This window comes from Petromyzon marinus, chromosome 44, assembly GCF_048934315.1.
Source record: "Petromyzon marinus isolate PM22_M1 ecotype Great Lakes invasive population chromosome 44, UKy_Petmar_22M1.pri1.0, whole genome shotgun sequence".
In the NCBI taxonomy this organism is placed as follows: domain Eukaryota; kingdom Metazoa; phylum Chordata; class Hyperoartia; order Petromyzontiformes; family Petromyzontidae; genus Petromyzon; species Petromyzon marinus.
In genome coordinates this window covers 10,861,765-10,884,946 of record NC_133710.1, presented here as the reverse complement: position 1 = coordinate 10,884,946, position 23,182 = coordinate 10,861,765, and the positions used below count along the sequence as shown (strand labels likewise).

General features: G+C 53.1%; 1 protein-coding gene across 6 annotated transcripts in view; it reads right to left on the bottom strand.

Moving 5' to 3' along the window:
• LOC116952005 (3',5'-cyclic-AMP phosphodiesterase 4C-like) overlaps positions 1-23,182 on the bottom strand; it is a 315,456-nt gene that overhangs the window by 44,906 nt on the left and 247,368 nt on the right. For all 6 annotated transcript variants that reach the window (XM_076074008.1, XM_032970979.2, XM_032970974.2 and 3 more), the window contains one exon: positions 9,121-9,312. In XM_076074008.1, the coding sequence (XP_075930123.1) occupies positions 9,121-9,224 (104 nt within the window). In that variant the 5' untranslated portion in view covers positions 9,225-9,312. The remainder of the gene's footprint in view (positions 1-9,120; positions 9,313-23,182) is intronic.

Here is a 23,182-nt window from a genome sequence, read left to right as displayed (position 1 = left end):
ATCAGGAACGCGAAGGAGGCTGTGGAGCGGTGGGGGCTCTTGCGGGGCAAGGACGTGGGCCGGTGCTGATTGCGCAACGAGAGGGACATCCGTAGAAGGGACGAGCGCTCTGTGAAGCGACCCGTCTAAGTTGCCGAGAAGGGACAGTCAACGTCAAATAGTCTCTGGGTGCTCCAAGACTGGCAACGGCGTGCTGGCAAAGAAAAATTACAGTGTGAAAAACACTCGACTAAGAAAAAAAAATATTCTGCTCAGAAATGTAAATGACGTCAAGCGAGCGAATGCTCCCGCGCTTACGCACGCACACGCGCACGCACACACACAGGCACACACACAGGCACACACACGCAGGCACACACACGCAGGCACACACACGCACACACACAGGCACACACACGCAGGCACACGCGCAGGCACAGACGCGCGCGCGCACACACACACACACACGTACAGACGCACACATGCACGCACACACATACATGCACAACCATCACCCGCAATTTGCACTAAGTGGCGGTGATGTGTCCACGGTGTGTGTGCCAGGTCAGGTGCACTTTGAGGCCACGTGAAGTGCCAAAGGCTCGCTGGCAGAAGGTCACAGGACAGACCCAGTTGCCATGGGTTGACCGACTGAGATGACTAGCAGATGCACCACCTGTGCCCCCTACTGTGCCAACTTGCTCTATTTTAGCCGCCCGGCACTCTGCTCGTTGTTGTAAGTGACGCTTCTCTGCCCTCCATTGTTGTTGGGAGGGCAACTGCCTCCAACTGCCCAGTAGCGTCCTTCACGAGCCTCCTCCATAGAACCAGACCTTGACACCGCTGGTACCAGTCTTTGGCAAGTCCACTCAGTGCCACATCTTACTGTAACACATCAGTCTATCTCTTTTCCATCCCATATCATGCCTGTTTAGCCCTCTCTATCCGGCCAAACAAAAGCTGCTTGGGCATCATGCGGTGGCTGGGCACACAATCAAGCCTGGTTAAACCCAGGATGGATCGTAGGCAGGGCAGCCTGAATGTTTCAAACAGATGATCTATTGGAAGAATCCAGGTTTCACAAGCATAAAGGGAGGGCATGACTATGGCTGATAAGACCCGAAGCTTCATGTGGAGCGACAGACCAGCTAGCTTCCAAACAGTGTTATGCGGCCATGAAAAAATAATACCACCCGACTTATTCGGAGTGAGACCTTTGCTGTCAAACCAGAGTTGGTCATAAGCACACTGCCCAGGTATTCTCCACTCTCTCCACAACAATGGGGAGTTGAGGGGTAGTGTTTGGTGGCACAAAATACCCAGGCAGGTCCTTAATTTTGGTGGGGCTGATGGTAATACCCACCTCTTAGTGGCACACTCCAGGTTCAGCAGCAGAACCTCAAAATCCTCCTCTGAGTGAGCAGCAATCACCAGATCATCAGCAAACAAAACATGGTTGACCCATAGGGAGCCATTTATCGACTTCACCCGGGCATTGATCAATTTACCCTGCAGTACAGTCATGGAAAACTTCTCCAACTACAAGGTCAAAGATCATGTTAAATAATGTGGGAGCCAGAGGACATCCTTGTCGCACTCCATGGAGGCTCTGACTCCTGACCACATAGCTTTACCCGGGCGTCCCCACCATCATGAAGGCCCTTAATGTATGTGAGCAGAGTCAGGGACTCCGGAAGCACAAAGAACAGCCCAGAGCCCTGACCTGTTGATGGTATTATAGGCCTTGACTATGTCAATAAAGGAGAGATGTAGGTCTTGTTGGAATTATGTACACCTCTGTTGTAGCAGATACACAAACACACAGACACGAGGACACAATTAATACACAGACACACATAATACAAATAACACAGATGCACGTGTTAGCTCGCACGCACGCACGCAAACGGAAAAACGGGCGCAAACAACATGCACGCACACATGCACACACGTGTCGACTGAGCTCGTGTCCACTGCAAGTGTTCTCCGAGGGCTTGCGTGGTTTCCCATTCGCTGTGCCGCACAGCCAATGTCTGGTTTCACAACGAGGACCTGGATTTACGGCTGCTGCTCAACTCGTACCCAGACGAGAGCAGAATAGGTGCCATTAGATGAGATGTGCACGTGATTGAGTGGCTCCCTTTACAAATCTTACCGAGCCTCTGATGAGGATCCCTAAGGAGCTTAAAGTATACCCCGGTCCTGCTCTTCAAGCCACGGCAATTAGCGTTGAAGCATTTGAATGACGAGCGAGCTGCGGTTTAGGCCTTTGAGCTTCCGATGTTAATGAAGGATGATACCAATCATAGGCCGATCAAAATGCTGAGGGACTGTGATTTCGCAGCTGAGCGAAAGCGAGAGAAGTAAAAAAATAAACACATCTGTCTCCATGTTTGCTGATACAAAGCAGACCATGATGCTAAATCACAAACTGGTCACGTGGTAACTTAATTTTTACCTAAAACTTTCGTGACTGCAAGAATTCATGTTCTTGATTCTTTCGGTAAAGTCTCGTAGATAGAAAATAAAAATCAAATACAAATTTAAACAAAAATAATAATAATACATTGAAAATAATAAAATAAAACCCCCCACAACATTGCCCAGTTGTCTCAGGGCCCCAACAGAGCAGACTAAAAGCGAGTCAATCTCTCTACCTCGACTTTCTTTCTGCTCTAAGGAAGGGCCATCGTCCAATACGTCAACCCGATAGAAACTCTTCTCTTACCAGGTTTTTTTTTTACCATCCTCAGGGTGTTCAAGTTGATTTTTGTGTAGCATGAGCGGGCTGGGTGACCAAAGAGAAAACGCAAAGCAAAAAGAAACGAAACCAAGTAGAGTTGGCCAAATACGTCGAGAAAGAATTTGAAAAAACTTCCAACAAACCAATAAAGAGACACCAAGTCATGCCGAGGAATCTAGAATATTGCAAAACATAACTCAACGTTGAAACAAAGCCAAATAATAAAAGTCCCTGCAGCGCAAACCGGATGGCAATTGGCCGCCTCTAGAAGACTTTGGGATGTAGCGGTAGACTTGAGAATCTCATCCACGGCACGGAGCCTCGGTCTCGCGCTACGCCCCTTGGAGCGCTTAGTCAACCGCGCGGTGCCACCGTAAGCACGCACGGTGCTTTTACGCGGCCAAGATAAACATGCACGTCACTCACGCGCAAAGCCAACTACATTCTCAAACGAATTTCTCACGTTAATTTGTCATAACAAATGAAAAATAATTAATCGGCCCATGTTTGTTTGACATCTATGAAGTCGAACGGACGAGTTTTATAACCGTCGCGTTCTATTACAAAATCCAGGCTCGTGCGGGAGTTCGGCGGAGATTCCCACTGCGAGCGATGGAGCCAGACGCGATCTGAACTGTGCCCTTCCGCTGGATTCCACTGGAGAGCAGAGGGCGAGCTTAGTTTGAAAGATTTCTATAGGTAATCATACAGCCCGGGAAATTGCTCACTCATGCCACTGCTGGAGCAAGGGCATCTCCACTGCTGGAGGGAGCTCAGAGAGGCCCCTCTGCAGGGTAAATCGGCCGACTCTTTCACGCTGGAAGGTATGAGAGTACATACACGCTACGCTGCCCACACGTGACCTTGCCGATCAACTGATTGGTGCACCCGCTCGTGCTGCTTGGGTGCACAGAAGCGGTGGAGGGAGGGAGACTTAAAAAAAAACTTGCCCTATTGGTTCCCTAATGTGTCAAACGTGTGCGTATAAATGGTGAACATCTTTCGCACGATGGCAAATTTGGACAGTGACGCCGGCACACAATGACCAACTCCAATTCGATTGACGTAAGTAAGGGGATGCTTGACATCCACAGGAAAGCGGACCGCGCGTGGAATTTTCACAAAGAATACACGCAACGAATTATTAACCGGGGCGGCCTGCCGGAATTGTACCACGAACCCCTGCAACAATTGGCGAACGCGTGACCGCTTGGGGTCATCGCGCCGCCTCCACGTTTGGAGATGCGTTATCACCTTGCGAACGCCCGGACGGACGGGGACCCCCACCGGGGTTGAGGGCTCTCGCAGCCGGCTCTGGGCGCTCCCCGCGCGTGAGCGACAACGGCCATGGCTCTAACCGAGTCGGGCTCTCGGCATCGTCACCTGCACATATCACTCCGTCACTCCGCCGGCACCGCTGAAGTCACCCAGAGGTGGTGTTCTGTCACGGGCAGGGCGGGGAGCGGTGGCAAAGTCGTTGGCACACGCTGCGCTATGAACCAAGTGGTATAAGTTCGATTTCTTGCCACGGCCACTGTCGGTGTTGAGCAATATCTGAACCTGTCCTGGCTCCCCCCCCCCACCGCTTCACCAACCCATATCGACCAGCGCGGTGAAGTATGGTCAAACAAATTCCACGACTGACAAATGGGGAGATCCATCCCGCAGTCGACTGACGTAGGCTTTGAATTACCACTGCTTATTCTTCCAGGGTAAATAAACGGACAGTGTGCGCAGCGTATAGAGCGCGATGTTTACAAGACCTCCAACAATGGAGGTGGTTCCATCGCGCGCGTAGCTCTGAAACAGCACTTGCAGGCAGGTGCAGTGGGCTCGAGCCACCGTGCTCATCCGCGGATTGCTTAGTCGGCGGGCGTCAAGGCAACGCGCGTGGGTGCTCAGTTCACCGTGCGCTGGTTGGTGACACCACTTCCAGACTGGGACTCTTCAACCACGCCGCAGTCATCGTCGCCGACGATAACAAAATCCACGTGGACCATCATCCCAACTCCCCACCACCGTTGCTCCTCTCACCTTTGCTCCTGACTGTCTCAAGTCACTGAATCTCCTCGTCATTCTCAGTATCAAAGACAAAGGTCCCTCGTATAACACACACTCGGTGTCATCTACTCCATTGCGACATTGACCGCTACCCTTGTCACCGATCACATGACTCGAGCGCACCACCAAGAACTCTTCCTCTCCCCACAGCAGGCCGCCCATTCCACGACTCCTCACTCCGATCGCCCCGCCCTCGCTCCTCTGCTCCCCAATCTCATCCATGGACTCATCTTCCTTGGAGCCTGAGAGGACGCGGGGGAAGAGCCGCCTACCAAAAGTTTCCACCGCCTAAGTTTAGACACGTGAAGTTGGCACTGCATTGAAAGTTCGGGGAGGGGGGTGGTCCTGTTTACAATCCTTGGAATTTAGGGACCACCACACGAGCAGCAATAACCTGAGACTGCGCCACAAATGCAGAGGTGAAATCCATCTTCAGGTATCGAGGTCAGAGCGATCTCCTGCCCACATGAGCATTGACGTAGTGCTCATCGCCTGTTTATACCCGAGCCAGTGGTGGAAATTCCACGTTGCTATGACAGGGACAGTCTATCCATAGAACCACTACTAATTAGTTCCCCACAAAGTGGTAGTTATTATATCAATCCGGGAAAGGGATGATGGCCGAGCAAATACTGTGCAGGGGTGCGTTACAAATCGACATCATTATAAAAAACTTGACTTTTTAGTTTGCGAGAATGTTTTTTTTTAACAAACCGATAAAGACCAGCATTGTGTTTTAGCCTCGATCAAAATCACTCTGCCCATCGCTGATAGAAGTCAATGTTTAGTTGCTAAACAAATTCAACAACAATGTAACTGTGTTGTTATTATTGGTTCTTTCGGTAACTACCAAATCGCTCTCCGTGGTGCTAACGTTAAAAAAACCGCCACTTTTTTCAAATTTTATTGCTGTGGTTTTCACACCTGATGATGATTGCTTGTGTTGCAGTCGAAACGTCGTGAGAGTTTTATTGTTTTATATTTTTATTATTTTATTGTTTCCCTTCTATGTGACTTTACCAAAAGAACCAAGAATATGAATCCCTGCAGTCCCGAAAGCTTTAAATCAAAATTTGTGTTATTGTTTTTGTTGTTGTGGTTCAACATAATGGTGTTGTGGTTTTCATTCGCAACACCACCACGTTCAAACACGCATACATTCCACACAAAGACAAAGATCCCCCGTAAAGCCTTGAGAGGCTGTTGGGGCATGTGCTATGAGCGAGCACCTACAAAGGCCGGAAAGGTACATGAAGGGGTGGGTGGCCAGCACCACGCCGGACCACCATTGTCTCCGTGAACGGGAATCGAACTCGGGTCGCCTGGTTCTTCGTGCAGCGTGCTAACCGCTACACCACCGCTCCCCAACCTCAATGCTCATGTGGGCAGGAGATCACTCCACACATACTCGCGCACACTGTAAGCTCACACCCTGCGCGGACAATGAGGCCTCGGCAGTAATAAACAAAACTGGGAGCAAATATTTAGCAAACACCGTTGAGCTCGTTCTACAATACTACCGGCGTAGATAATGGGCGGCAGACAGGACAGCCTAAATATTTGGGAGCCATCCTGGAGCACCTGCTGTGCGGGCTCCACAATTCCTCGAATAGAGGATCACAACAACCACGGGGACATGGAGGAGTCGGTGCAGTCACGCAGCTTTCACGCAACAGCAGGAGCACTTCACAGCTGACCGCATGACTACGCCACAATTTGCAATGGATGTTTGGGTTGGGCCACGTTATGATCTGGCCAAATTTGTGTCATTAAGACCCTCCACCACCTGACACAACCGAATGAAGTTAGCGTTGCGCACGCATACCGCTTACCAATGAACTGAATCTGAATGTTTTGGCTCACTCACTGGTCAGTTGGAGACCAATTCCTACAGCCAGATTTAGGCCTGACTGGCATTCTCTTGTTGTTTTGGACTTCAGTGCTACCTCTGGCAATATCGATCAGCCCATCCTGGTCGAGCAATTAAACAAAACTATTAACTATTTGTATTTTAGCAGGTATGGCCCACTGAGCTGTGTATCACTTTTTCAGAAGCGACCTGGCTATCACAAATGATAGCTCATCAAAGTGAGTTATCTTGTGGAAATGTATAGCTGGCAAATACTCTAAAACGCACGTCGGTTCTAAATGTGATGGGAAAAACTGGAGGACCCGGAGGAAAATCAACACGACCACGGGGAGAACATGCAAACTCCAAATACAGGCCTCAGGATCAGAATCGAACCCACAACCTCCTGTATACCAGGCGAGGTAGTTAACATGTCACCATCGTGGAAGGCTGCATGGGGGTTTCTGGCATTGCCTTGCGCAGGTTCACTTCTTACCTCTCCGATCGAAAGCAGTTTGTCAGCCTTGGAGGGCAACATTCTGATCCATGTTCTGTTCCATTTGGTGTGCCTCAGGGTTCACTCTTGTTTTGTGTATAGAGTGATTGCTCTGTTAGCTGGCACTTTACCATCTGGAATGCTCTGTTAACTGGCATCTGTCATGGACGGCAATACAAATCTTCCTTCAAGTATCCTGAAAAATTCTGACAGCCATCTGGCATCTTGTCGTGCGCTTCTCGTGGTGGCACTAGCGGCAGCCTGTACATGCTGTGCTACTGTATACTGCACTCTAAACAGCCCCACTGTTTCTCTACAATCAAATTAGAATGCTCTACAACTGACCGGTAAGTACCTCTGTAAAAGAGTACTGTATGTTGTTGTTTTATATTATAGTTTAAATGTAGGCTTAGTTTGTTTCCTGAAAAGTTTTATGTACTTGAAAATTTGGTAAACCATAAATATAACCCTCAGATAACCGGCATATTTGATTAACCAGCACCCTCCATTACCCATTGATGCCAGATAGCATTCATTCATTCATCGCGCATGGTCGGTGAAGGACCGTGCCGCCAAATATGTGACCTCTTGCAATAACATTCACGTAAACTGCTCTCGCTGCCATGCACCATCGTCTCGAGTAATTTGTTGGATCCACGGATCATGAAGGGGGGGGGGGCACGGGGCAGCAATTTGCTGCTGGAGTTTGCGCATCGAGACGGGGGAACGTGTCCAAAAAGTGACAGCCATCGTCCTCGAACGAAACCGGATAACAGAGTTTTTGCTGGATATGATGCCACTTGGTCATACTTCATGAAAACTTGGCCTCAGCTTATATTGTTATGCTGATGTTAATCATATTTACATTCAGGCTAAATCTTCTCTTCGAGCATCTTGCGACTAGTCTGCCAAGTTCTCTCTTGACCATTAAGGTTTGGATGCAATCTAATTTCCTTCAGTTGAATTTTGGTAAGACAGAGGTGATGCTTGTTGGGTCTCCTCACACTAACTATCCAAGGTCGGTTCAGTTTGTCTGACAATCAATGGCCACAATATTTGTGCTCTTCAGGCAGTTCACAGTCTCAAACTTGTCTTCGATGCCTAATTAACCTTCGAAGCGCACATTAACAAGGTCACCAAGGCTTCCTTTTTTCATCTTAGGAATACAGCGAGGCTGCTCCCCATTCCTTAACTATCAGACACCGAGAAGCTGGTTCATGCCTTTGTGTTCTCTCGAATTGACTTTTGGAATTCGCTGTTTTCTGGCATCTCCCATAAACCATCAAGCCATCTACAACAAGTACGGAATGTGGTTGCCAGAATTCTTACGCGCACGCCTCTTGCTGAGCACATGACCCCCATGCTGGCATCTCTCCACTGGCTGCCGGTGCGGTTTTGAGTCGAGTTCAAGATGCTTCTCCTCACCTAAACAGGTCTCAATGTTGCTGCTCCCTCATAGATAGAGGGCCTGCTTAACCCATGTGTTCCAGCAAGAGCACTTTGCTCTTTTGAATCTGGCCCGCAGTGTGTGCCGAGGTCACGTCTTTGTAAGAGGGGTGACCGGGCCTCTCGGTACGACAAGGGGGTGACCTGGCCTCACCTCGCGTGGCCCCCAGTACACGCGCTTCGATGACTCTCTCGTTTTATTGAAATCGCGCCTCAAGACACAACCTATTTTAAAGGGCATTTCCTATTTCTTGAATCATTTGCATTAGTGTTAGCTTGCGTCTGTTGTGTTTTGTACAGCACCTTGTTATCTCCAGGTGAAAGGCGCTTTAGAAATGTAAATTATTATTATTATTAGCAATTAGATACGCGACGTTTCGTTTGAAACTGCCTCAAACGCCATCAGGGCAAGAACTACGCCACTAGCCTTCTTGCAGCGAGAGGCCCGGTCACCCCTTGTGCCACGGTGGTGGATGTGCACAGGCAGCGAGAAGAATCATCCGGCTAACACGCGCACACACAGGTGTGAGCGTGCGCGCCACTCACACGTCGCTGGCGATGGAGGAGTTGCGCGACACCGACTTGGGCGAGAGCTCGTAGTCGCTGTCGGAGCGGTAAAGGAAGCTCTCGCGCCGCGCGCCGTGCGGCATCGCCGAGTGCAGCACCAGGCCCGAGCCCGGGCTTGCCTGCGCGTCCAGAGGGCTACGGCCTCCCGACACGCCATTCTCCACGTCGAAGCTGCGAATGGGGAAGCGGGGAACACGAGACATGATGCTGCATCATCACCACAACAACAGTGCACGCTGCATCACAACAACAACCACGGCGTCACAACAACAATAGATGCAGCATCACAATAACAACCACGACATCACAAGAACAACAGATGCAGCATTAGAACAACCAAACAATCCCCATCATGATGCCGTTTTTGTTTATTTGTTTGTACCCAGAGAGAATAACTGTTGTTCACACATTCCCCACTGTGGTCAAGCGAGCCTCACTGAGAGACAAGTTATTTTCTCTGAGTTCGAGTGGCTGGCGGCGGTGCTGGCGACGTCTCGCATGCCCCGAACTCCGCCCCGGCTCTCGCGCCTTTCGACTTCAAAGCGGAACGAGCAAAAACAAAGCTCTCCCTACGTGCACAGCGGAGCAACGGTTCGAAAAACATTGCCATCGAGCCATCCGTGAATGGGCGTATTCAAAAAATCAAGAGTGCCTCTCCGTCCGACGAGTATTTAGGCATTGGTACTCATCTACCATTCGAGGCCCTGAACATTTCACATTCCTATGGGGGAGTCGGGTCCATCTATGGGACAACCATTGTGGCACTCTAACTAAAGCTTGATTTTACACAGCGCCATTCACACAAGGCCTCACAGCACTTTGCATCAAATAACCCAATCCTAAAGAGTAACACTGAAGAAAATAATAATAAAAATGTTAAAGGCACGAAGCTCACGCAGACGGAGAGTACGCGAGCGAACACAGATCTATTCTTAGATGGGACCTAAAAAACTCAACAGACTGATGTTCTGTGGAAAAGCGTCGCTTTTATGACCCCCAAGGGATTATGGGCCGAGTCAACCCCCAACCAGATATGAACTCACGACCTCCCAGTAGCGAGCGCTGAGCCACTTTCCCTGGGTGTATTCGGCCAGCACCGACTCCGAGCACCATCCGACAGTTTTGCTCGCTCTCCAGGTCAGGTGAAGCCCTCTCAAAATAACGTATTTCCGTTTTTTGTAACGGTAAAATAGTCTTTTTAGCTGATTTTCGGTGCATTGCTCAACTTTGTGCAACTTTCCCTCGAGTTCCGAGCATAACGATCAGCACCTCTTAATCGATTGGCGGCACTGAGATCGGTGCGTGGGGTGATCGGTGTGCGCGGGGTGATATTCGGAACGCACGGCGCAAGAGGAGCGCTGCTCGTCTGCGCCCGCGCTTCCCGCTCGTGTCGGAGTCGGGGTCACCGTCGCGTGGTACTGCGGCGGGGTTAGTGGAGCGCACGAGCGCACTCGTGTCCCAGCTACCGGCACCTCGGTCCACAGGGAAACTCTTGACAGGACGCCGATCTCTCTGTCGTGTGCCGAAATAAACCCCCACGTTCGACTCGGCAAGGTACCACACCGCTTGCGCACACCGCTTTCCATCGCGGCCACCTCGATCGAACCGTCTTCGGCAGACAGGGGCCCTCGGGCGAGAACGTGGGACAGAGCACTGGGTTCGGAAGACCGGCACCGATCCCCAAGGCTGCCCTCGTTCACCGAACCGGATTCAAACGTCGGGGAGAGAGAAGTAACGCGTGGCCACGGTCAAAACCGCGCGGCACTTTTACTTTTGTTGTTCTACACCTGCACCTCCAATAAGCACCGTGGGCTACGTCCGGTGCGAAAGAAGTTCATACATACGAACCACGCGTGGAGGCGTCCTACCAAGCGTGCTGGGGGTAACGGATTGACTCAATCGAATAACCCTCAACCTTTGTCAAGCGAACGGAAAGGGTGAGCGCGAGGGATCCTGTGGACGAGACGGCCGTCCGTCACACGCAGAGGTCACGGAGTGAGCGTGCAGCCCGGAGAGACGAGGCACGTTCCCCCCAACCTCCCCACCCCAGCCAGTGAGATGCGGGACCCCCCCCTCCGCCTCCCGTCGCAGGCGCCACGCATATTTATTATCCCCGATGTGAAAACAACCAACGCCGAGCGGCCCCCGACGTCCCCGGGAGGAGGGAAATACCGCAGCAAGACAAACATACGTGAGAGAGAGAGAGAGCGACGGTGAGAAATGAAGAGCGCTGGCGGGAGTGAGAGCGCGAGATCAACATTGATCTGCGAGACGGCTGACGGAGGAGCATTAATTACACAATGACACAACGTAAAATACAGCCGGCGCCGGCTGCAGGCGCGGCCGGAGTAACGCGGCCGAGCGCCGCTCGCTCCCCGGGACCCCGCGCGGAATTCCACCGCTCGGCGCCCCGCACCGGGGTGGCTGGGGGGTCGGGCACCCAGACACCGGCGTTTTTTCCACTCGTTAGAAAGAAAAAAAAGGCTCCTATTTATCATCAAGTCATTGATTAAACCGTGTGCAGTGAGCGTGTGTGCGTACTGTACACGTGCGCGCACACACACACTACACACACTACACACAATATACACACACACACTATACACACAGCACACACACCACACACACACTATACACATACCACACACACACGCCACACACAAGACACACTACACACACACCACACACTACACACACACCACACACTACACACACCAGACCCACACACACTACACACACCGCACACACACCAGACCCACACACACTACACACACCGCACACATTACACACACCGCACACACACCAGACCCACACACACTACACACACCGCACACCGCACACACCCCGCACACACTACACACACACACACCGCACACACACCAAACCCACACACACTACACACACCGCACACACTACACACACACACCGTACACATTACACACACACACCGCACACACCGCACACACACCAGACCCATACACACTACACACACACACCGCACACACACCAGACCCACACACACTACACACACCGCACACACACCAGACCCACACACACTACACACACCGCACACACACCAGACCCACACACACTACACACACCGCACACACTACACTACACACACCGCACACACACCAGACCCACACACACTACACAAACCGCACACACCCCGCACACACTACACACACACACCGCACACACACCAGACCCATACACACTACACACACCGCACACACACACCAGACCCACACACACTACACACACCGCACACACTACACACACACCAGACCTACACACACTACACACACCGCACACACTACACACACACACCGCACACACACCAGACCCACACACACTACACACACCGCACACACTACACACACACACACCGCACACACTACACACACACACCGCACACACACCCCGCACACACACCGCACACACCCCGCACACACACAACTGCCACTGCACAGGAGTTGGCGCCCTCGTTTACGGTTCAATCGGCGGGAAGGGTTCGATTCGGCGCAAAACGCCGGCGGTGATCCCTCTCGTGACCCGGGCTCGGCACTCCGTGAGGTCGACTCAGCCTAAAACGAGTAAGCCAGGCCGGGCCCGCGCCAGGAAGCTGTTGCTGCTGCTGCGGCTGTGGCTGGGTGGGTTCTACACCACCGAACTTTCGCGCTTTGGCACCAGCCAAGTTCATCCTCAGCGGTGTGAATCCGTGCTGTGGTGTACCCACACAAGGATTAGCACGGTTGGCTATGTAGGGTGAAAAAGAAGTTCAACATACACACGTACACAATTCCCCCCCCCCAGTGGGAGCCCAGTACAAGGATTGTGAGCGTGATTGGAGCGATGACGCGGGCTAGCACGTTCGCCGCTTGCTGCAGAGGTTCCGCGGTTCGAATCCAGCAGGCCGCCGCGGTTAACAATAATACCGCGGATGCGGTAACCATCAAAATACTCTCCATCTGCTTCACAGTGGATGTTACAGATGCCCTCATGTTGTTCGCAAGAGTAGGCATGACGGGCCAAATTATTATTCAAACATAAACACTACAAATTACTCACTTGGGATGGCACACAGTAACACTGCCCCGACTGTGAATCTACTGCAGACTGTGAAACGGAGCAGCTTCCTCCGCTATGATAGCCCTGCACTATACGCAAAATAGCGGCACCATCAAATGTACTCAATATTTATTATCTGGAAAGACAAAGGCGGCGGAGAATGCTGGCCATTACAGGCTCGCTAAGGTGCTGCTCACTGAACAGCGAGTGTCCCTCTACGGCCAGTGTGGAGCACTGTCAGCACGCCAGCGGCGGTGTGTGGATCGTGATCGCGGTTGGGTCGGGTTACCCAGAAACGTCACCACTACGCAGGGGGTACAGCAGCCCTTGCAGATACAAACACATACACGCACGCCCGCGAGTCTGCACACAGCCACACGTGCAGCCCGCTGCGTGCGTACACAAACACAATCACATACAAACAGAACAGAATGGTCACACGCTCACAATGCAGGATACACGGGCCCAAAGGGTGCTTGTGCACACAAAGCCAAAGATCGCCCCTTCTTACAGACTGTTGGGGGGCAAGTGTTGTTATGGTGAGTGGCCAACACCGCACACAGCCACTTATGTCTCCCCAACGGTGAAGTTTATGCACCACGCCAGGTACTCATTTAAGGCTGAGTCGACCTAGGGAAGGCCCAGGACCGGCTCAAATGTTCGGCACCGCAATTGCTCGTGAACAGGAATGGAACTCCTCGGGTGCAGCCCGACAGCTGCCCACCCCCTGCACCCCCCATCAACCCCCCCACCCCCCCGTGGAGCTGCCCACAATGTTTGGTGATGGAGCGAAGGAGGCCAGGAGTTGAACCTTGAACTCATTGCTGCATGCTAACCACAGCACTGTGGTGCAGTGGCGGCGCTGCGGGGAGATGAGGATTCCGTCACTTTGACTGCCACTCCATCACCAGTCTCACTGGCGGGCCCTCGAGCGACGTCAATGACATTTCTAGTGAGCATTATTCCGTGATGCACTACGCGCTCGCTCACTCGCTCGCTTACTTACTTACTCGGCTCGTCTCTAGGCAAAACTCCACGGGCGCGCGTCCCTCCGCATGCCTCCACACACGTCTCATCTGTGGACCCATGTGCTCGGTCAGGGGCCACGTTTTCCATCCATCTCATGGGTGGTAACACTCGCCGATCGCAAATGTTCTTATTTGGGCACAATGGCCGAATGGTGTTCCGTTACGACACGTGCGAGATGCAATTAAATGAGATGGCTAAAGCTCTGAATTGCACGTCGTCCCTTATATATGTACAGCTCTATCGCACTCGCTACGTATGATAAACTGTAACCAAGAGATAATAACTCTCGTTTCCTAGAGTCGAGGGCAGGTCCAGAGGGTTATGGCGCACATCAAGCACCTCTCACACGATGAGAAAGAGGCTGTCAAGTGCCTTGCCGCTCATCAGCTGTGCTCTGCCGGGTGGGGAGTAGAGGCACGGGAGCTCTGGTACCAACGAAGAAAATGTCCCGGGACACAAGCCGGGGCGTGGCCAAAGGGACGTGGATCGAGAAGGTGACAAAGTTGGCATCTCGCAGCAGCGGGTACTGCTGCAGCTCACTGCATACATTCGACCACAGTGGCAATTCTGCAGCTGCTGCTGTTGCTCGATATGCTGCACCCGATATAATTCAAGCAGCGGTGGAGGCAATTTATGGTCCAACACTGATTCACTCGCTCAAAAAACGGTCAGTTGCCTCCTTATCACTCTTCTATCGCTATTTCCATGGCAACTACTACTAAACCAGGTAAGACCCACTGGGCTATATAGCTCTTTTTCAGAAGTGACCTGGCCACAAATGACGCCTCAATGAAGAGGCTTATCACGTGGACATTTAAAACAGCTAAATACTCTAAACGCGTGTTTATAAATATTGAGGGTAAACCGTAGGAACCGAAGAAAAATCCACGTAATCACGGGGAGACCATGTAAACTCCAAATATACAGGGGCGTCAGGGTTGTGATCGAACCCACGATCTCCTGTATACCATGTGAGGTAGTTAACATCTCGCCACCGTGGCGCCCACTGTTCCCATGAACTTCTCATTGTCTACAAGATACCGACTGATACGTCTCATCTCAATTCCTCACTGATGCACTGACCCACCCATCCACTCACTCACCCACTCACCCACCCACTCATTCACTCACTCACCACACTACAGGTCACAACCCTTCTCTCTATGCTTCTTCCTCACACTGCTCCCACTTTGGAGTTCCCTCCCTTCATCGTCTCTTTCCCCCCCAAGCTCTTGTATACCATTATCTATTATAACAAGTGTTGTTTGTTGCTGGCCGTTTCAGCTATTGTGTACAAAAAACCCAAGGTCTGGTTTGAGAGCGTCCGCTCCCTCGGAGCCGGCTGCTTGGAAACTGCGGAATGAGCGGCCAGCGCTGCCAGGTGGCAGAGGTCTCCAGCGACGTCACGGCCAGCACTGCGCACAAAGCTCACTTCACAGCACCACAGAGGCCCTCTGTGAGCCACACACGTACGCTAGCACATACACACGTACGCTAGCACGTACATACGTGCGCTTGCGCGCCCTTGGCTGGCACGCGCACGCACCGGCCACACTCACTTGCGCCGGAGACCAGTGATGGGGGCTGGCTGGACGGCACGGGGGGGGAGCGCAGTGGCGGCAGCGGCGGCGGCAGCGCGCGTGCCGCCGTTGCACCGCAGCCGATGTTACAAACCCCCCTCCCCACCGCACCCCCTTCCCCTGGGGTAGCTATCGCCCATGGCTGAGCGAGGCGGTGGGTCACTTCGGCAGATTCAATTATCCGCGTTTACCGACGGAGATTACGCCCGTTCGCCACACGACAGTCCGCAGATGAACGCAGACAACAGGGCGACTTTCTGCCACTCTGGGGCCAACTCATCGTAGGTGGATCAACATGCTGCAGGCAGGAGAACACTTCCCAGTGACCCGTCCGGCACACAAGTGCAAATCACGCAGAAAAAGTGTCATCAAGTCCGGGTTCCCCGTGTTATACCACTCGGATAAGCGTGGATAATCGGTGTGCGGATGACCGGATTTTCTGTGGAATGATTGGAAAAGCGGACAACAGGGGCATGGAAAGAGCAGTTTCACTTTCCTCATGTCAGGCTGGATCAAGCCTTGCGGTGGCCCAGGGATGACACTGGTGAAGACAGGTTGCCAGGATGCGGTGCAGCTGGGCCTGGTGGTGCTGGGGTTGGTGGATCGCGCAAAAGTGTGAAACTAACCGACCAGCCGTCAATGCAAGATGGCCACAGAGATGGCAGCACAGCAAAATAGGGTCACGAACCTTGTCCGTGTTGACACTTGGCCGTTGTAAGCAGACGTTCACAGTTCAAACCTGGCAGCCCCCCCTGGCAATCGCTGCAGGTGTATAACCGTACAGAGTGGACGTTAAACATCCCCTGACATCAATCGAGATGAGTTTGCCATCGTTTTTCGGGGTCATGGTCCAAACTTTCCAAATTATAAATATTACTTACAAAGTATTTTACTTGGGAACACGACAATCATCACCCCCCCGCCCCTGCCTCTACCGCAAGACTGATGCCCACTTGCAGGCCAGGTGCCGAGTCACCTTGTGGCACAAAGGGATAGCTGCCAGTGGGGGTGTCCTTCCAATGTGTTGAAATGAGACGCAAGACGCAAGTCACTCGTCGCTCCCCCTGACATAAAGGCGGCCGGCCCCATCAAAACACAGCTGAGGATTGTGACGAGTACTGTGCCGTTGTTTGTGTATTGTTTTTTGTTCATGTTTTGGTTGCTGTAGTAACCAGGTTGCTGTGGTGTAACCAGGTCCCTATCGACAATGAGCATTTATTGTCCACTTGGCTTCACCTGTGCGAAAATAAAACCTAATCCGAAAAGTGCAATGATATTATTCAAATTCATTTGAATACAACTTAGAACATCTTATTCCTCATGTGCACGCAACTGCTACCGGGTGCAGGAGACCCCTTCAATTGGGAAATGGGCCAACCATCGCAGTGCAGTGCATGGCCCTGTGGATTCCTGGACAGAGCACATGACCATCAGCGGGCACAGCACCGCATCGCCACTCCCCCAATGGCACCGCACCACCTCTCCCCCCCATGGCGCCGCACCACCACTCCCCCCCACGGGCGCCGCACCGCCACTCCCCGCCACGGACGCCGCACCGCCACTCCCCCCCACGGGCGCCGCACCGCCACTCCCCCCCACGGGCGCCGCACCACCTTTCCCCCCCATGGCGCCGCACCGCCACTCCCCGCCACGGGCGCCGCACCGCCACTCCTCCCACGGCATCCCCTCTTGACTCGGCAGCACGAGCACAGGCACGCTCTACCACGGTCCCCGTGCACCATTCTGCCCTTCAAAAGAGACGCGCGAGGAACCCTCGCCTCAAACGGTCCACAGGGCAAAGCTGATTTGCAATATGGCAAGGTCAGTAGGTCACCACGTCCTAAGCAACTCATGCCACCGCACCTGGCCTTTGATTCAGCTGCTGCAGTCAACACCTGACCTTCAATATTTGCTCTTACAGCCTCATCATCATCACGACCACCGCCGCCATCATCTTTCGATATTCTTCATCCGGACCGGCGCGAGGGAGGTACTGGGTGCGCCTTGCACCTCAAATGTCCATTTGGGACGACCCCAGGTTCCCTCTCCTCCTTAGCGGTGTGAATCACTACCACCCCACTCCCTCCCCCCGCCCTGTCCGAGAGGAGCTGGAGTTAGGCCTGGCCCACATACTGTTCAGAAATCTTTCGAACATGAACCCTTTGAGTGTCAATACTGCCTGTGAATAGGGTCTCATTACTCCCTGGGAGGAATCCAGGGTGCAGTGAGCGAGAGATGTATGCAGCACTCTGCTCCTCACCACACAGCCGACTGCCACAGGTAAACTCCGACAGTAGAATTCACTCGCCGTCACTTACAGGTGCCATGCCACTGCAGTGGTAATACGCGTGCCTCACAGCAAGAAGGGTTCCCTGCGGGTCCTCCAGTTTCCTCCAACAGATGAAAACATAAACAATTTACCTGGTATTGGCCAAATCGCTGAAAAAGAACCTGCAAATGACTCAACTGGAATTATGCTCAGAAGCAACATTGATAAGCATAATAATCATCATCACATCTTCTGGATCACTCCTCTCATTCGCAGAGAATATGAAGAGGATTTCAGAAGTTCCGGGAGGCTCATCGGCAAAACTGGAGCGGCAAGGGCTGGAGAAGAGATGGACTGATGTGACTTGCCGATGATTGGTACCAGGAGTGTCGAGGTCAGCCTCTGTGGAGGTTCATGAAGGACGCTACTGGGCAGTTGGAGGCAGTCAGCCTCAAGCAACAACATAGTGCGGAGAAGCGACGCTCACAACAATGAGCGGAGCGTCGGGTGGCTAAAACAAAGCAAGTTGGCACAATGGGGCGCACAGGTGGTGCATCTTCTCGGTCAGTCAACACATGGTACCTGGGTCTGTCCTGTGACTTCCTGACAGCGAGCCTTCAACACTTCACGTGGCCTCAAATGTGCACATGGCCTGGCACAAGCGCCATGGTGACGTCACCGCCAATTAATGGCAAATGTCGGTTGTTGTTGTGGCTGAGGGAGTGGGCGTGTGTGTTAGTGAGTGCGTGAATGAGTGGGTAAGTGAATATGTGAGTGGGTGGATTAGTGCGTGGTTGAGTGGGTGAGTGAGTGTGCTTTTGCGACCTTCAGTGTGGGGATGGTTGAACACAGTGCCTCGGACGAGACGACACAAGCAGTGCCTGGTAAAACAGCGTCCTCAACACAGGTGGAGGAATCACCGAGTGAAGTTCACGGAAACGTTAACCATGGTCGTAGTAGCGGTAAAAGAGTGATAAGCAGGCGACTGTCCACCCGTAAGCCAGTGACTGAAGTGAATCGGCGAGTGCTGGGTCATCCATCACCCCGACAGCTTAGCACTCAGACAATAGGAGCCGCGAGTCACAGGTGAGCGGACAGCAGGTGAGGGGAGAGCGGGTGAGCGGTGAGGCTCCACTGTTAGTGGTAGAGTTCTAAGTCGGAGCGCCCCCCCTGCCCTCCAAGGGGGGGGGGGGGGCTTCATACAGTGCGTGATGTCATCGACACGACGGCTCACTCAAGTCGCGGTGCTCCGTCTCCAGACCTGTTGGGCTGGGTCGTCAAGTAGCAGCACTTAATCATAAATCTATTCACATGTCCCATAATTTGATACCACCGCATAGTTACTGTATATAATTCCGTGCCGATTAAAGCGTTTGAGCATCGCGAGGGAGCCGCGCAAGGACGTGCGCGCACGGGTGCGTGCGTATCGGGGCCTGCGTGCGCGTCGGGGCCTGCGTGCGCGTCGGGGCCTGCGTGTGCGTCGGGGCCTGCGTGTCGGGGCCTGCCTACGCGTGCGATTGCGTGGCGGGTGTCGAACGAGGGTACGGAGTGCACCGACATTATCACCGCGCTCATATGCCCAGGAGAGTCTCTGGGAGTCTCAAGGCTCTTTTTCAGGAGAGACCTGTGAAGTTTCCGCAGCGGGAGACCGATGTTGCTGCTGCTGCTGTGTGTGTGAGATCCAAAAATTGAGCGATATGCAGGTACATTTTTCAGCCAATACTGGTTATACATTGTGCGCATGTGTGCTTAGCTATGGGAGGAAACCGGAGAACCCAGGGGAAACCCACGCAGAACAGGGGGGAGAACGTACAGACTCCACACACAGAGGCGCCCGGGTCAGGAATCGAACCCAGAACCTTGGGGACCGGATCTCTCCCTTTATGGAAAAGGCTGCATTTTGAAATAGCGATGCTTATCCTGCCGACAAAACTAGGAATTAAATGCACACCGCGGGGGAGTATAGCAACTTATCCCATAGGAAGATCGCTTTATCGCTCCCACACATCTCACGGCCTGGGCAGGAAATTCTTGAGCATTATGGGAAAAGGCGTCGCGTGTCGCGTGCAGGCACACACGCCGCGCACACGCAATGCACATGCCACACACACACTCATGCCAGAGACATACTAATCACGGTTCACTCAGGATTACCACGGCTAGACAGGTAATGTAAAACACCGATTCACAGTTGATTTTCGGGTTAGGCCATGGAGTGGCCTGGCCAAACGTCTGCTATAAGACGCTCCACCACCCGACATATGGGTCCTTATGACAGAAACGTGGCGAGCGGGTTACGCGGCCTCATTCAAAACCCCACCGCGAATTGTCACGTCGGCTGCTCAGACCCACGCGCTGGGTTTGTGCCCTCGCCGGGGTCACGTCTCGCTCAGAATGTCCCCATCGTCTCCCTTCTGCCGCCGATCACGGCGACACGTGCAGGGAGCTCGCGCCAAGCTGTCGAGAGCAAACGCTCGGCTGAGTGAGGCAAGGCCCCGGCGAGGATCTGCTTTGGGATGATTTGCCACCCGTGTGGAAAGAACCCAGAGTGTACCCTCAAAACCATAACACCGGTCGGAAGCACACGTGTGTGAAACCTACTCCATCCGTATTGGGAATAAGCATTGTAATTTATTGGGCGCTTAAATGCCAGATAACTTCAACGTGCCGTTCATCGCACTGCAATCATCCCAACGCCCCGCTGGAGTTTGTCGTTTTGTCGCCATGGGGACCTGCTGTTAGCAGCTGTCCCTTTGCGGCACAAAGTGAACACAGCAGCGGCCTGCCAGCGGCCATTCGTCTGTCGGTCGGGGGACATTGTTGCTGCTCCTGACTCCAAACGCAGTCATTTGGAGGGCAACTTTTGAAATTTGGAATATGTGGGCCGTGACACCGGCACACAATGGCCGACTAGTTTTCGAACGACGTCAACGGCGATGCAGGCGGCACTCCGTCAACACGGGTAAAGCGCTTGCGGTAATAACCAGGGAGGCCGGGACCTTGAGATTCAAATCCTGCCAAATAAATATTCAAATTCCACATTTTTTAGTGGAGTGTGGTGGTGGGGAGGGGAGAGTCTCGTCATTGGAAACCACGAATGACTTCCCCACAAAGTGATCCGTAATTTCGACCCCAGACAGGGCAATGAGGATCCACCCGAGATTGGAGCCAGGTCGTCCACTTCGCAGGCAGCGACGCTTCTCGTTCCGCGTGGCCTCGCAATTCCCACGTCGCGTCGCCCAGTAGGGCCACCGTTAAACGGCGCCTCTCTCGTCGTCGAGACGACGGTTCCCGGTGGGGGGGGGGGATCGGCTTCTGGTGGCGCCCGGAACAAAGAGGCGGCGCCATCACCGCTTGCGCGCATTCCTATCTACACCACTCGGCCACCCAGTCACTCGCTCACTCGGCCTCTCACCCACTCAGCCACTTGGTCACTCGGTCAAATGGGATTATTACTTTGCAGGATCGGAAGAGGTGGTGACGGCTTGGAGATGCACTCATCTGGCAGTGGAATGATCATGGTTGGTGAAGACGATGAACATTATTGTCATTGTTCGCAAGGGCACAGTTATTATAGCTACTCTTAACAATGCCTGGCTAAATTATATAAATCGCAGTCAAAAGTCAGCGATTTCCTGCTGCTCAAATGAGCAACGACGCATTGGTGCTCATTTCCTGTTCACAACCCTGAGCCGGTGACAGAAATATTCCACATCCTATGGTGGGGGCGAGTCTCTCCACAGCACAACCACTACTGACTTCCCCATGAAGCGGTAGATATTTTATCCACCCTAAAGGGGCGATGGGCCGAGTAAGTCCTCAACTACGATTTGACCTCGGGGGCTTGGCGATCTCTGGGAGCATCTCGCTCCGCTGCTGGGCCCCGTGGCCGGCGGTTCGATGCGAACGACGAAACGGTGGTAAGCATCGGCGGTCACCGCTCCAGAGTGACGGGAGGACACCGGGACTTGCCTGCGACCGGAGCAATTCACCTCAAGTGCCGGACTCTGTTGCTACACGGAGGTGGGGGCCGTGAGTCCCGACACGGGCTGTGGAGAACTCCTCCGTTAACGAGCGCTGCACTGTTGCGTCTGAGAGGCGAGCGAGCGAGCGAGTCCGTGGCGTTGGCTCGGGGAGAACGGTGGGGGCGACGCTGCCACGTCGAGAGCAGCCTAACTCAGCACCGCACCGCTGGGCCGGAAAAAAAAAACCACACACTTCCTTCTCTCCCTCTTCTCGCTCTCCTCATTCACACCACTCTCCCATCTCTTCCCTCTCCTAACACCCTACTCCACACTGCATACACACTCTCCCATCTCTCTCGATGATGATGATGACGACAACACGGAGCTGCCCCTATGTAGATGCTCTAACATGATTAGTCATTTCCTTAAGTGACTGTTTACATTGACAAATAAGTAACTAAATGACCAATCACTGCCGAGGTAAACACAGGTATGGGGGGGAGTGGACGGCTCCTGGTTAGCGCTCCCCTCCCCCAAGGGGACCAGATACATTTCCCTCTTGGGAACGTCTCAGGGGGGCGAGGAAGGTGGGGGGGGGGGGTCGCAGCGCAGCCGCTGGCGAGGCAGGAGGGACGGCGAGGGCTGCCGGTCCTCACCTGCGACGCCACGGCGCAGAACGCAGCAGTAGCGCACGCCCACCGCCTCCCGAAAGGAACTTGCGAGCAGCCACCCCCCCCCCCCCCTGCAGCGTCACAATTTACTAACCCCAAGCAGCGGTTTGAGAAGTCGACATCGCAAACTGTGGTCCATCCACTGCTGGATGAAGGCCTCCCTCCTCCCTATACACATTATTTTACCAAGTAAGGCCCACTGAGCTATGTAGCTCTTTTTCAGAAGCTATACCTGGCCAGGATTGATAGCTCAACGAAGTGTCTTATCACATGGATATTTATAACAGCCAAATACTTTGAAAGTATGTTTCTAAATGTGGAGGGGAAAAACCGGAGGACCTGGAGAAAAAACCCAGACGCCCACGGGCAGAGAGACACGCAAACTCCAAATATAGAGGCATCACAGGCGTCGGGGTCGGGGTCGGGATCGAACCCACAAACCTCCTGTATACCAGA